Source organism: Populus alba, chromosome 14 (genome assembly GCF_005239225.2).
Source record: "Populus alba chromosome 14, ASM523922v2, whole genome shotgun sequence".
In the NCBI taxonomy this organism is placed as follows: domain Eukaryota; kingdom Viridiplantae; phylum Streptophyta; class Magnoliopsida; order Malpighiales; family Salicaceae; genus Populus; species Populus alba.
The window spans coordinates 11264852-11278272 of record NC_133297.1 but is presented as its reverse complement, the minus strand read 5'-3'; the positions used below and the strand labels follow the sequence as shown (position 1 = coordinate 11278272).

Here is a 13421-nt window from a genome sequence, read left to right as displayed (position 1 = left end):
ATGGATTATTCAATACATATAATTTACTTTTATGCTATTTGATTGTTTTTTAATAAATAATTACAAAGATTCCAACAACCGTGCTGACCGTTATATTTGTTCTCTACGAAACTCATCCAAGTTTATGTTGTCTGAAGACCTTATACTCAACATGAATTTAATATTGTTTACATGACTTCAAATCACGTGTTCTTAATTCATGAATTAATTATTTGTTATCTCTAAATTCTAATTAGCATTGGATTTTTTTTAGATAATGATTAATAGTAAATAGATTTTTGTTATTTTGTATTCCAGAAGCTATCTTGTGTTCTTATCATTTGAGCTGATGAAGGAAAAGCTCATAAATTATTTTTTACCCATTTAACATTGAGTCGAGGGAACAATGTAGCAAGTGAAAATCTGCAGCTGGTGGCTGTCACGGGATTCAGCTGAGAGAGCTCCAAATTATTATAAACATGTACTAAAAGTAATTGCCGGTTAGCATTTTAGCAATTAACAGTGAAATGTCTTAGTCTTTTTTAATTTAGCAATCAAGGGTTTTTTCCTTTTCTTTTTAAGCGAGAAAGAATGCGGGGAGTTACGGGGATTTCTGTTTGTTTTTGTGTTAAAAAATATTTTTTAAAAAATTAAATATGTTTTATTTTTTATTTATTTTAAATTAATATTTTTTGATATTTTCATATCATTTTGATATGTTAATATTAAAAATAATTTTTTTAAAATAAAAATATCATTTTAATATATTTTTAAATAAAAATATTTTAAAAAACAATCATAATCATATTTCTAAACATTCAGATTAAAAAAATAAGAGAATATTTACACGAGTAAAAAGAAAAACTAAAATAAAACATCATTCAGGCCAACTTGATAACAAGACACTGTTGGGAAGGCCTGTCGGTTATGTCAAATATCAAACATGGATGAGATTAACGATATTTACCTTTTTACTTCTTGGGCTAAAGTATGCAGAGTTCTTTGTCCTGTTCCGAGGCCCACTAGGAGTGTTTTCACTTCCAATGACAAATCCACAAGAAGCCAGGCACTGAGATACGTCTTCAATGAGCTTTCCATATAATTTGTAATTTTATTAGTCGAAAATGCTTTATTAAATCTCCTTATTAATATAATATTATATTTAATAATTTAATAATTAAGTTTTTATTTAATAAAAACTTGTCGTCTATCAACGTTGTGAGACTTAATGGTTAAACCACGAATATACGTGGACTTGATTTGTTTTCCGCGTGTTGCGATTTCATTTATCTACCCTGAGATTTTAATGGTGTTAACAGGGGAAGGGTGGTGATTAAATTAAATTTTATTTTACAGGGATATAATGAGACATTATTTGAGAAAGGAACCTAATTAAACATTTTATGTTAGTAGAAGGATGAACTATATCAAGAGCCCTGTCTCGAATAAAAGACTAGGTTAAGGCAAAATCACATATTTTCTGATTCGACCTAGGATTACTTGTTGTGTGGATACAAGTCAAGTTATAGTAACTTTTTTTTAAAAAAAATACTTTATTCCAAAAGCAAAGCATAAAAAATAACATAAAATATACTTATTTTTAACCAAAGGCAAAATAGAACGAACCAACAATGCAAATCCATAGCGAACAAGTTTATCTTTCTTTCAAGAAAAATCAAATCAGCCCACGTGTTATCTTGTGGCTTGATTAGCCGAACACAAAAATAAATAAATTATATTGATAAAAATTATAGAGATGCTGTAATTTTTTTTTGGGTGAAATTTCTTGATAGATATTTTTACTATAGGTTCAAATCCAAGATACCTAGTTAGTTTTGGATGAATAATTAGACACTATAAAAAGTTTTTTCATAGTTTTAAAATTTAATTGGGATGAATCAAATCAAAATTAGAGATTAAAAAACTTAAACTTAAAATACTTCTTTAAAAATTAAAATGATGTTCTTTTAACAAAAATAAAAAGAGTCGGTGAATTGATAATCTAATTTTCATCAAGTTAATTGAGTTTTTTTTTTTTTTTTTTTCAACCCAAGTGGTTGAGTCCCAAATTAACCTTTCAAGCAAGTTCAAGTTTTAAAACAATAGTTTTTTTTTTTCTTTCCTAGTTGCATTTTTCTATGCTCAAATTAATAATTAATTTTTCAAGAATAGATAAAATTAAAAAAAAAATCACTAAAATAAAGCACATGAACGTGTTTGGCACTGCATTTTAAAAGTATTTTTGAAAAAATATTTTTTTTTCTTTGAATTAATATGTTTTTGATGTTTTCAAATTATTTTGATATGTTATCTCAAAAATACTTTTTAAAAAATAAAAAAATATTATTAATATATTTTTTAAATAAAAAATATTTAAAAAACAACTAGAATCACGCTCCCACCCACACAAATTACACTGAGGTCTTGCCTAGCTGCTGTGGTCAACTGCAAGTTGTTCAATCCTCTGCAACGTCCTGGGTTCAAACCTCTCTGTGCACCCTGTCACCCCCGCGATGTGCTTACATGCTTTATTGGGTTTGCAGGATGTTCAGTGGGCCCGGGGATTAGTTGTGGTGCGTGCAAGCTGGCCCGGACACCACGTCAAATAAAAAAAAAAAAAAAAAGAGCATATGGTCGGTTTTGCTCCCTTGACATATCCACATCTATCACATGACTTTGACGCCAACCCATTCAATTAGGTTAGATGTAGGAAAATTTCCACTCAAAAGGTACACCCACCCAATTCGTTGTTTTTAATAAAAAAAAATTTAAATATTTTTAAATTATTTTGATACATTATATTAAAAATAAATTTAAAAAAATAAAAAAATATTTTAATATATATTTTTTTAAAAAAACTTTTATCATTACTCTAAACACCCCGGGGTACCACTATAGATTATAAAACTCCGTCTGTTCTCCAGTGACCCAGTCTACTTTACCACCGTCCATACGACCATAAATACCAGCCAATACGCGCGCACAAACCCCGAAATTTCAAATTCTATACCCCCTCACCTCCACGGCGCAGTTTAGCACTCACCAATCCAACACTGAAACGCGGCACATGATCCATCCATCCTTCCCACAGAGCACAAAACCTCCCTCTAAAGAAAAAAAAATCATAATCATAAAAAAAGAGAAAGGGTAGCAAAGAGAGAGCAAAAGAAAAGGCAAAAAGTAAAAGGAAAAAAAAGCGAAGAGGCTGGGCTGGCTGGGGTCAGGGCCTAGGGGAGAGTAGACAAAGGAATCAATTGTCGGCGCCATTTGTCTTAGCCGACCAATCATAACGCCCCTTTCCCTTTCTAACTTCCCACCTTCACGTCTTCATAAACCCTATCATCTCTCTTTCCCTTTCTTTGTTGTTGTTGTTTCTCTTTTATTCTTTTGTTTTTCCCTCTTCTTTTCTTTTTTATGTCCCATTATTATCGGTTCTTCCGTAATTTTTTTAACAATCGGAAGGTGCCTCAGCTTTAGGGTTTTCTTTATCTATCACTTCATTATTTTTGATTGATTTCTTTTTCCTTTTTTTCTCAATTCGTTTCTTTTGTCGTTACTGTTTAATTGTTTTTCCTCTAAGGAATTATGAAAAGTTCGAGTGAGCAATCGCCTGTGATGGTGGTTGTGAGGTCCGAGGATAGTGGTGATAGGGAGAAGGAGAAGAAGAAGAATAAGCGCCGATCTAATCGCCGATCCAAACAGAACTCTCCCAATCCAGGTATTCTTCGCTTATAATTATTAATCGTGTTTTCTTTCTTTTATTTTCTTCTTAGGTTGTTGAGGAAAGTACAGTTAGCTGCTGTAAGATTTTTGATTTATAACGGTAAAAGAAGAAGAGAGATTCGTGTTTTGGAAATTTTTGTTGTCTTTCCTTTTTGTATTCTTTCTCTTGTCAGATTTTTCGCGAGGAAAGAATTCTGGGAAACAGAGCAATGGTCAATTTTTGTAAAATAGGATCGATTAGCTTCCTCGTTTAGGTAAATAATGTTGTCATTAGATGTGTTAAAAAGTAAATAATCCTCTGGCAACCACGAAGTACGCTAGCAGAGTTAACTGCTTGATCTTGGAGTCGGTATTAAACCTTGACAGTAATAATTCTGGTATTGTCAGAACAATCTTGATGTTATGGTTTTTCTATTCATTTTTTCATGAGATCAGCTTTCAGTTCACAAAATGATCTACGTGGGGAATTATCAGTGTCTGTTGGAAATGGTGGCAAAACAAGGTGTTATACATCGTCTATGGGTTGCTCATCTTCGAAGCAGCTGGAATCAGACTTGCATGTCCTCAGTGAGCATGTACCAACCACAGTGTCAAGGATCGCCTATAGTTCTATGCCAACTATGCGTGTAAACGAACAACAAGAAGACCTAGTGCTATCTGATCTTGATGGATCAATGCTTGCTAAGTCATGCACTGAACCAGTTGTTGGTGGAGGCCCCCATGGAAAATTGCTTCCTTTTCACCAGTTTGAGGGCCAAGCTCAGAGTAAAATCTTTGCTCCATACTGGTCCACGGAGACTGTTAACGAGGCATTAGAGGTTAGCTTCTTATTTAGTGCAATAATATCACTACTATAGCAGCTCTCGTTAATTTTTGTTGACTCACATGTGTTTTCTATCTTAAATTCTTGGCAGAAAGGTGATGTATTTAAAGCGTTATTTCGTGTAAATGCTCACAATAGACTCGAGGTTTGTTTTATATGCTCCATTTGATTCTATTGGTTGCAAGTGTTCTTTCAATGTTCCATATAAAATTTTTATTCTTAGCTATTTGCATATATCATTTTCTATTGGTAGGCATACTGCAAAATTGAGGGAGTACCTACAGATGTTCTTATCAGTGGAATTGCTGCACAGAACAGGGCTGTAAGTTTGGGCCTCTCCAATTTTTTTTTTCAATTCTATTTGTTGGTTGGTACTCTCACCGAGTAGTTAGAAAATAACCAAGACTTGCATTTCTAACATGATGCATGATCTACCTTTCCAATACAGCTAAAAGAATTGATGATAACATATGGGAACATGATTATTTTTTTTGGTATTGATTGAAATAACTTTTTTTCCTGTATAGATGGATGGTGATGTTGTGGTCATCGAGGTAGATCCTTTGTCATTCTGGACCAAAATGAAAGGGTCAAATGCACCATCAAACAATCCCACAGCAGAAGATAGCAATTTACATCTTGAAGCCAATGGAAAAGTTGGTGGTGGCTGCAAAGGTAAAAGTAAAACGAACTTGGATTTGGAGTGTGCTGATTTTGGAAACTCCTTGGCTCCTCAGAAGGGGGTTCATTATGATGAGAGTGCTTGTGCTGGTGAGGTTGTTCATGATAATTATGTTAATGGGTATCACCAGTCAGCTTCAGAGTCTTCACTCGCTGTTCCTTCTAATGGGCAGGATGAAGTTTCAAATAGTGTGGGGAGGATTTGTGCCATGCTTAGTTTATACCCATCAAAAAGACCAACTGGTAGAGTTGTTGCTATCGTTGAAAAATCTCCTCGTCGAGATGTTATTGTTGGTTTTCTCAATGTTAAGCAATGGTTTTACTACAGGGAAGGCTGTAAACAAAATGCAAAAAAGAATAAATGCTCGCTATCAATTTCAAACCGTGAATACCTCGAGATGATGCCCACTGATCCAAGATTCCCAAAACTGATGGTCCTTGTGAGCGTTTTACCTGACTGCATCAAGAAAAGGTTGGAGAATGAAGATGCAACTGTTGAAATGGAGTTGGTAGCTGCACAGATCGATAATTGGAGTGACAAAAGTCCCTTTCCAGAAGCTCATGTCTCATGTATTTTTGGACGGGGCAGTGAAATGGAGTCACATATCAATGCTATTTTACATGAAAATGCAATTTGTTGCTCTGAATTTTCTCCTGAATCACTATCCTGTCTTCCAAGCAATACCTGGGAGGTGCCAAAAGATGAAATACAAAATAGAAAAGATATTAGGAATTTGTGCATATTTACCATCGACCCTTCTAGTGCTACTGATTTAGATGATGCTCTCTCAGTTCAAAAGTTACCCAATGGCCTTGTCAGAGTGGGTGTCCACATTGCAGACGTGTCATATTTTGTTTTACCTGACACAGCCTTAGACATGGAAGCTCAATTTCGATCTACCAGTGTTTATATGTTGCGGCGCAAAATACCAATGTTGCCTCCATTGCTTTCAGAGAATTTAGGTTCTCTTAACCCTGGAGTTGATAGGCTTGCATTCTCTATCTTCTGGGACTTCAACAGTTCTGGGAATGTTGTGGATCGTTGGATTGACCGCACTGTGATACAATCTTGCTGCAAGCTTTCATATAAACACGCCCAGGACATTGTTGATGGGATGATTGATACAGAGACTTGCAACACCTTTGGAGATAGCCTTCCACAGTTGCATGGTCATTTTGAATGGGCAGATGTAATTGGATCTGTTATATCTCTTCATGAAATTTCAAAGACCTTAAGGGAAAAGAGGTTTGATAATGGGGCTCTACGGCTTGAAAGCTCTAAAATTGTTTTCTTGTTTGATGAATATGGAGTTCCATATGACAGCAGTCTTTGTGAACAAAAGGACTCTAATTTTATTGTTGAGGAGTTTATGCTTTTGGCAAACTTCACTGCTGCTGAAATCATATCTAGAGCTTTTCCAGATAGTGCATTACTGCGGAGGCACCCTGAACCTAATATGCGGAAACTCAGAGAGTTTGAAGCTTTTTGTTGCAAGCATGGTTTAGAATTGGACACTTCTTCTGGTAACTTCCAACCATCCTTAGAGTGCATCAAGGAAAAGCTCAAGGATGACTCTGAGCTATTTAATATTCTTATCAACTATGCTTCAAGGCCAATGCAGTTGGCGACCTACTTTTGTAGTGGTGATTTGAAAGATAATATGAATGATTGGGGTCATTATGCACTGGCTGTTCCTCTCTACACACATTTCACTTCACCACTGCGCCGATATCCTGATATTGTTGTCCATCGAACACTGGCCGCAGCAATAGAAGCGGAGCAATTGTATATGATGGATAGAAGAATGTCTCTTAAAGCGAGGCCAGGGGAAGAAGGGACAAGATGTTTCACTGGTATTTGTTTTTGCAAAGATGTTGCAGAATCCGCAGAAGGCAAGGAAGCATTATCAGCTGCAGCATTAAAGCATAGAATTCCTTGCCCAGAGTTACTTTCACATGTTGCAGCTTATTGTAATGAGAGAAAGCTGGCTAGCAGGCATGTCAAGGATGCTTGTGATAAGCTGTACATGTGGGTTTCGGTGAAGAGGAAGGAGGTATGTTTTCTCCATTGGGACCTCTTAATGTTCAGTGCCTTACCATCCTTTAATATGTGCTTTAGCATTCTGTTTCTTTAAATCGTCCAATTTGTTCAAGCTTCATGCATAACGCTGAATAGGACAATAAAATTGATGAAAAAAAATTTAGGTTGAGGTAGTTTTTTTTTGGTGATTGGCCATATAATGGTTAATATGTGCTCCAGGTTCACTTGATTATAGCATGTTTGTTTATATGTATGATCGGGAATCCATTTGCTCCCTTTCTACCCTGCAGGTTTTATTGTCTGATGCCAGAGTTTTGGGTCTTGGTCCAAGGTTTATGTCCATTTATATCAACAAACTAGCTGTGAGTATATCTATACCTATATATTATCCATAGTTCTTGCTAGATTGCATAATGGTCTCTTATGCAACCACACATGCATTCAGATTGAACGGCGTATATATTATGATGAAGTTGAAGGCCTGACGGTGGAATGGCTTGAAGCCACATCGACACTGGTGCTAAGTATATGCGCCTCCAAACGCTCAGTTAGGAGAGCAGGCTCGGGGTATTACAAGGCGCTTGGTGAGGTTGCATGGGTCATAAATCCTTATGATCATAACTTTGAACCTGACATGAAGAGTACCAAGGGATGTAGTGCAAGCCAGCATTCCGATGCCATTTTGAAATCTGAAATTGATCCTTTGGTTTTCCCTCTCACAGTGCGTCTTCTCTCAACAATCCCTGTTGCCCTTCATGCAATTGGCGGGGATGACGGGCCCCCTGATATTGGGGTGCGTCTATTCATGAGCTCATATTTTACCTAAACTGCATCACATGAGCTGGCAATTTGAGTGTTGGATAAAGTTTCTCGACTCATTGAACCTACAGAATTGAAGGTAGCTGAGCTTTATAAGGGATCACAAGAGCTCTTCTGTAGATAAGAACTCTAGTGTATAGTTTTAGATTTTTTTTTTCTTAAAAAAGGAAAATCCGTGGTTTTTTAAGAATAACTGATATTTAATGTGTTTTTAAAAAAACCTTCGATGCTAAAGCATATAGTAGAAGGTGTAGATAATAGCGGGCTCCGTGCTGTGGGAGTTTAGCTAAGGTGGCTGTTTTTAACAAAAGCTGCTTCATAGCGGAATTGGCCCTTGTTTTTGTAGGCCAGCTCCATCGGGCATAATTTTGTGGCTCATGTCTGGTGCTTTGGAGCCAATCTCATACTTTCTTCTCAGTTATTGTAATGTTGGCCAATGCATCCCATTACCTTTTATCTTGGGTAGCTGGTTCTTAGCTTTTATAATAACAAAATGCAGTATGTTGGACTGGGATATGACAATATTTTTTCTTGTGAATAAAATGGCCCTTTTGGCTTTCAAACATGCTGTTAATATGTATGGCAGTTTCATTTGAATCCTATATGTATTTTTGCTTTTGGGAAATGCAAAATCTCATGTGGGTAATGAGTAAAAGCAGCAATCTTGACTATCCCTCTAACTATTTTTGTGAGTCAAGAATGTTCATACCTGTCTTTGACGAATAAAAGAAAGGGGAATGATGAATTCCTTTCAAGCTTATCACAAATACTCAACTGGATCAAATTGAGTTTCCGACCTATCTAGATTTCGATCAATTAACTAACTTGTTGATGTGATCTATGGCTAACCATTCCTTAAACAGGCACATGATTAAGCCATGAGGCATAAGGTCATTCTTCCATTCAAATTTCGAGCTTTTTGCATAAAATCTTGGTGGTGATCGGTGAAAAACAAGTTTATATCGAATCTCTGTGCTATAAATAATGACCCTATAACTAGTTCATTTATTTAGCTATTGATGATGACAGGGGTATGGATTGATCAAAATTGGTGGGCGAGGGACTCCATTAGAGCAGATATGATAGTTTAGAAACAAATATGTTATTTTCCTTGAAAAGATCAAAAAATGAAAATACCCTTTTAGAAGCCCTAAATGAACTCGAGTGCATGCCAAAAATCTTTATGTACACAGCAATAATGAAGACGAGGAAAACAATCGATTGATTATTCCGTGCTAAGGATCTTGCTTATATGTTGAGAAAGTAAGAAAGAATTTGAGAGAGAATAACAAATTGTCTGCAAAACTTCAATTATTATTGCTTGCTTTCCACGTCTCTAAGACAATAGCTTATGTATAATGAATGTAACCTACTAGCTACGCCAACTAACTCCTAATAGCTTCAACTAACATCTGTCTAATTAACTTCCATCACATGCCCTTTTTATCCCTTAACTACCATGGTAACTAACTAACTCGCATCTGTTAGATTCTTTACATGTTATTTCTACCATAATTCCTCACTTGCTGCTGCTAATCCTTGATTAAACTTCTGGCTCATAACAATACTTCTTTCTTTAAACGATTCTTGTCCTCAAGAATCGACATTGAATTCTTTCTTTAATAGATTTAACCATTATATAAGTGCCATTGTCACTGCATGATTGCCCTTTTTCATTAGCTTTCTATCGAAGATTGCTACAAGCTTGACCCTGACTACATTATTTCCCACCTTTCACTTGAGCAATTATGAATGAAATACAAGGTGAATGGAAGCCCTTTCTGGTAATTGCAGCTTATAAGCCACCACCCCACCCTTTGTATTTTTTTATAAGGTCCATAAAAAGAAGGATTTAACTTGATATTCTTATTGAGTGCTATATTCAATTGTTTATAAAGCCGGGACTTCACGTATACCAAATCTTCCACTTGGAATTCTCTCTCAGTTATGCCTTTATCAACCATTTATTTCATTCTATTTTGTTCCCTTTCTAATTGCAATTGTAACCATTGATCCAAGCCTGCCCTTTGTTGAACCACTTCCTCAACTGCTGCTACTGAGGTATTTTCATGTGGATCTAATTCTCTGCAAGTAGGAGGACAACCATAAAGTGACTGAGATGGAGTCGTTTTAATAGCTGAATGGTAATTAAAGTCCTACCAGCATTGAGCCTGAAACAACCAATCATGCCACTTGCTTGAACTATGCATTGTCATACACCTGAGATGCGTTTCTAAACATGGATTCTCTCTCTTAGTTTATCCATCTATCCGAGGATAGTAAAATGAACTCAATAGCAGTTGGACTCCAAATAGCTTAAACAACCCCTTTCAGAATAAATTAGTGGAATTTTATCAATGTCATTAAAAATAGTTATAGATAACTCATAGAACTTATAAACTTGATCTAAGAATAATTGAGCAATTTCTTGAGCAATAAAAGAATGAGTTATAACAAAGAAATGTTCATATTTAATGAACCTCACCACAATGACTAATATAACATTCTTTCCCCATGAACTTGGCAAGCCTTCAATGAAGTCTATTGTTATGTTTCTTTAAATACCCTATGATAGAGGCAATGGTTGAAGCAATCCATGATATGACACTCATAGGGTTCAAAAAAGGGTTAAACAAATAAATCAAGATTATAGCATAATTGTACAATTTTATGGCACCAATCATAATTCTCAATCTGACTATTGGATTGTGTTGAAAATGTACCTAGAGTTTCCTAGAATATTGTTCTATGATGGGGTAAAATTTCAGGTCAATCAAAGTTAAGAGAAACCTTGCGATACAGGTCAAAACAAGTTGTATGAATTTTGTTATTTACATTCTTTTAACTTGTGGACTTTCTATTTGACAAGGATCCTTTTCCTATAAAGATATGACAGTTTGTTTTGGAAATTTCATAGTTCTACAAGAGTTTTTAATGAGTTATAACATAATTTTCAAGTGTGGTAATGATTCATTAATTCTCAAAAAATATATTTCTTACAAGAATTTCTTATTCATCCAATATTGAGAATTTCAGTCCAAGAAATTAAATTACATTCAAATATGATAAAAAGAGTCAAGAACGTTATAATCAATAAGTGATTTAAATAAAATGAGATAGATAATATGAAACTTAAATTTAATATAATTATTCAACATTAAATAAATAAATAAAATAGAATAATAAAAACAAAGTTTTTATGCTAAAATTCCTTAATGTAGCCTAAATCTTTAATTTTCGCATGTTTGTAACAGATTTTATTCTCGATTTCAAACATGTAGTTTTTTCTCGTCTAGATGAATTATTAGGCCTACCATATATAGTTTGAAAGCTTGAGATGTCTAGTTTTCAGCCCAACTTGAATCGCAATAAAATTCCACCTAGAGCCTCATATATGTCCCAAACAATACACGAAGGTCTAGTTTGAAAGATTTGACAAGATTTATCTAGTAACTTCGACCATCCTAAATAACATGTTCATGAACTCCATTTAACCTGAAGATTTACCACAATATATTTTCATGTGTTTAGTATTTTCCTATGAAAATTTCAGCTCAATTCGATATATAGTTAGAGATATATCCGATCTTCGCAAAACTAGTCACTAGACATTTTAAGACCAAATTCAGACCTGACTTGGTTCTTATATAAATTTAGTAAACTCGTAAAATCAAACTAAGTTTATCAATTTTATTGATTCTGCACGATAAGCCCAATTTTGATTTTCGAGTTTTTAGTTTAATTTTATATGTTAGATACATGTTAACTTATAAAATTATTGACTTTTACTAATCAACTTGTGACGTTGACAACAATGAAGTCAGATGTGCCCAAATGACTTCGAAAGGTTTCAACTTCACAAACCAATCTCATAAACAAAGAAACCAATGAATTCTTTTTTAGAGCAATGAAAAGGCTTCTTGAAAAAACTTCTTTTTATAAAAAATGAAGTCTTCTTGGCTGATCAAAATATGAAGTTACATCATTATCAACTATTTTAAAGTGAAAAACAGGACTGTAAGAAGCAGAATACAGAATCACCACAAAGTAACAAAAAGGAGAAGCCAATCCACCATCTGTGTGAGCATTAGGTTCTGATGGCAAGCAAGTTGAACCATCAGGTACACGACTGTGAGCTCGAGATCAAGACTCAGATCCTGTTACTGTAAATGATGCATCGCCAGCAGAATTCTGGGCTTCTAGTAGCTTTGCCTTGCGTTCTGCGTGTTCTCTTTCACATTGAGTAATCCCCATTATAATATCAAGCATTGTACCTGTTGTACCAAAGAACACAAGGGGTCCAAATGATTTTCGTTTTATCCCAACTGGAATCGCAAGCAAAGCTCCTGCTACTGAGAAAACCCATGTACCTAGTGCGCTGCAGATATAGATCATTCAGTAGTTATCATCATTGTTTTGTTCGGAACAACAGGTAAATGAATAAAGAAGGAGAAGAAAATTTACGCGCACATATTATTTGCATAAATATTTTTCATGTGTAAGTGTTGTTTGAGGGACATGGCCTTCTAGAATGAAACTAAGACATAAAACTTGGTGTTCTCAATCGAAGTCAAAGACCAAGACCAAATCAGAAACCAGACACAAATCTGTTCATGAGTACAATACTAGATATGGCTAGGATAGCAGTGTGACAAACAAATGTCCAATCTTCAGTTTTCTCCCTTCTAATAAAGATCAAACTGTGCCTAAATCAAAAGGAAATGCACATTCGCAAACTCCTCGCAAATCAAAAGGAAATTTCGCAAACTCCTCGCAGTCACATGAGAGTATAACTCACTAACTTAAGGGAAACTTTCAAGTAACTGAAACCAAAGCGATCAGCCCAGAAAATCAAAATCTTTTCAAGTCTTCAATTTCATCAAAGCAACGATAAAAGAAACATTTACAAATCGAAAGTGAAAATGAAGATGAAACTAACTTGGCAACCGAGCACTCCTCAAGGTGCTTAACATTATCTTGCCCTGATGCCATTGTTCTTCCCTCTGTTGAGAAAATTGATTTGATTAAAATGAAGAAATCATGTGATAAACCCTACAAGCTATCAAATTCCAATAAAGACATAAAAGAGAAGAAAATAAATTTGTTAAAAATTAACGGATACCCATAAAAATAAAAAATAATTCCAAAACTACCTGATAAGATTTCACCGTTCCAGAAGATGATGAATCTGTGAGAAAATAGGGTTAGAGGGCCCTGCTTCTTTCTGTGCAGTATCGAGTATGTGCTGCACTCGTCTCCGTGGTTTAAGTGAAAACCGGTCCACCCGCTTCAATTACCCGGCTCACATATTACCCGGTTTTTCGAAATAAGTAAAGTCTGTGGGTAAAGTTGAAA

General features: G+C 35.0%; 2 protein-coding genes across 2 annotated transcripts; one reads left to right on the top strand and one right to left on the bottom strand.

The window, feature by feature from the left end:
- Window positions 1-3129: 3129 nt before the first annotated feature.
- On the top strand, window positions 3130-8629 carry LOC118041766 (DIS3-like exonuclease 2). Its single transcript, XM_035049254.2, has 7 exons — window positions 3130-3697; window positions 4138-4520; window positions 4617-4670; window positions 4779-4847; window positions 5053-7260; window positions 7538-7609; window positions 7693-8629. Exons 1-7 carry the CDS (start codon window positions 3565-3567, stop codon window positions 8071-8073), a joined length of 3300 nt encoding a protein of 1099 aa, XP_034905145.1. The 5' UTR covers window positions 3130-3564; the 3' UTR covers window positions 8074-8629.
- Window positions 8630-11980: 3351 nt separating this feature from the next.
- On the bottom strand, window positions 11981-13354 carry LOC118041769 (uncharacterized). The gene is made up of 3 exons (XM_035049258.2): window positions 13220-13354; window positions 13006-13069; window positions 11981-12444 (listed from the first exon to the last, which is right to left on the bottom strand). The coding sequence occupies exons 2-3, from the start codon at window positions 13056-13058 to the stop codon at window positions 12210-12212; spliced, it is 288 nt and encodes a 95-aa protein (XP_034905149.1). The 5' UTR covers window positions 13059-13069; window positions 13220-13354; the 3' UTR covers window positions 11981-12209.
- Window positions 13355-13421: the final 67 nt, after the last annotated feature.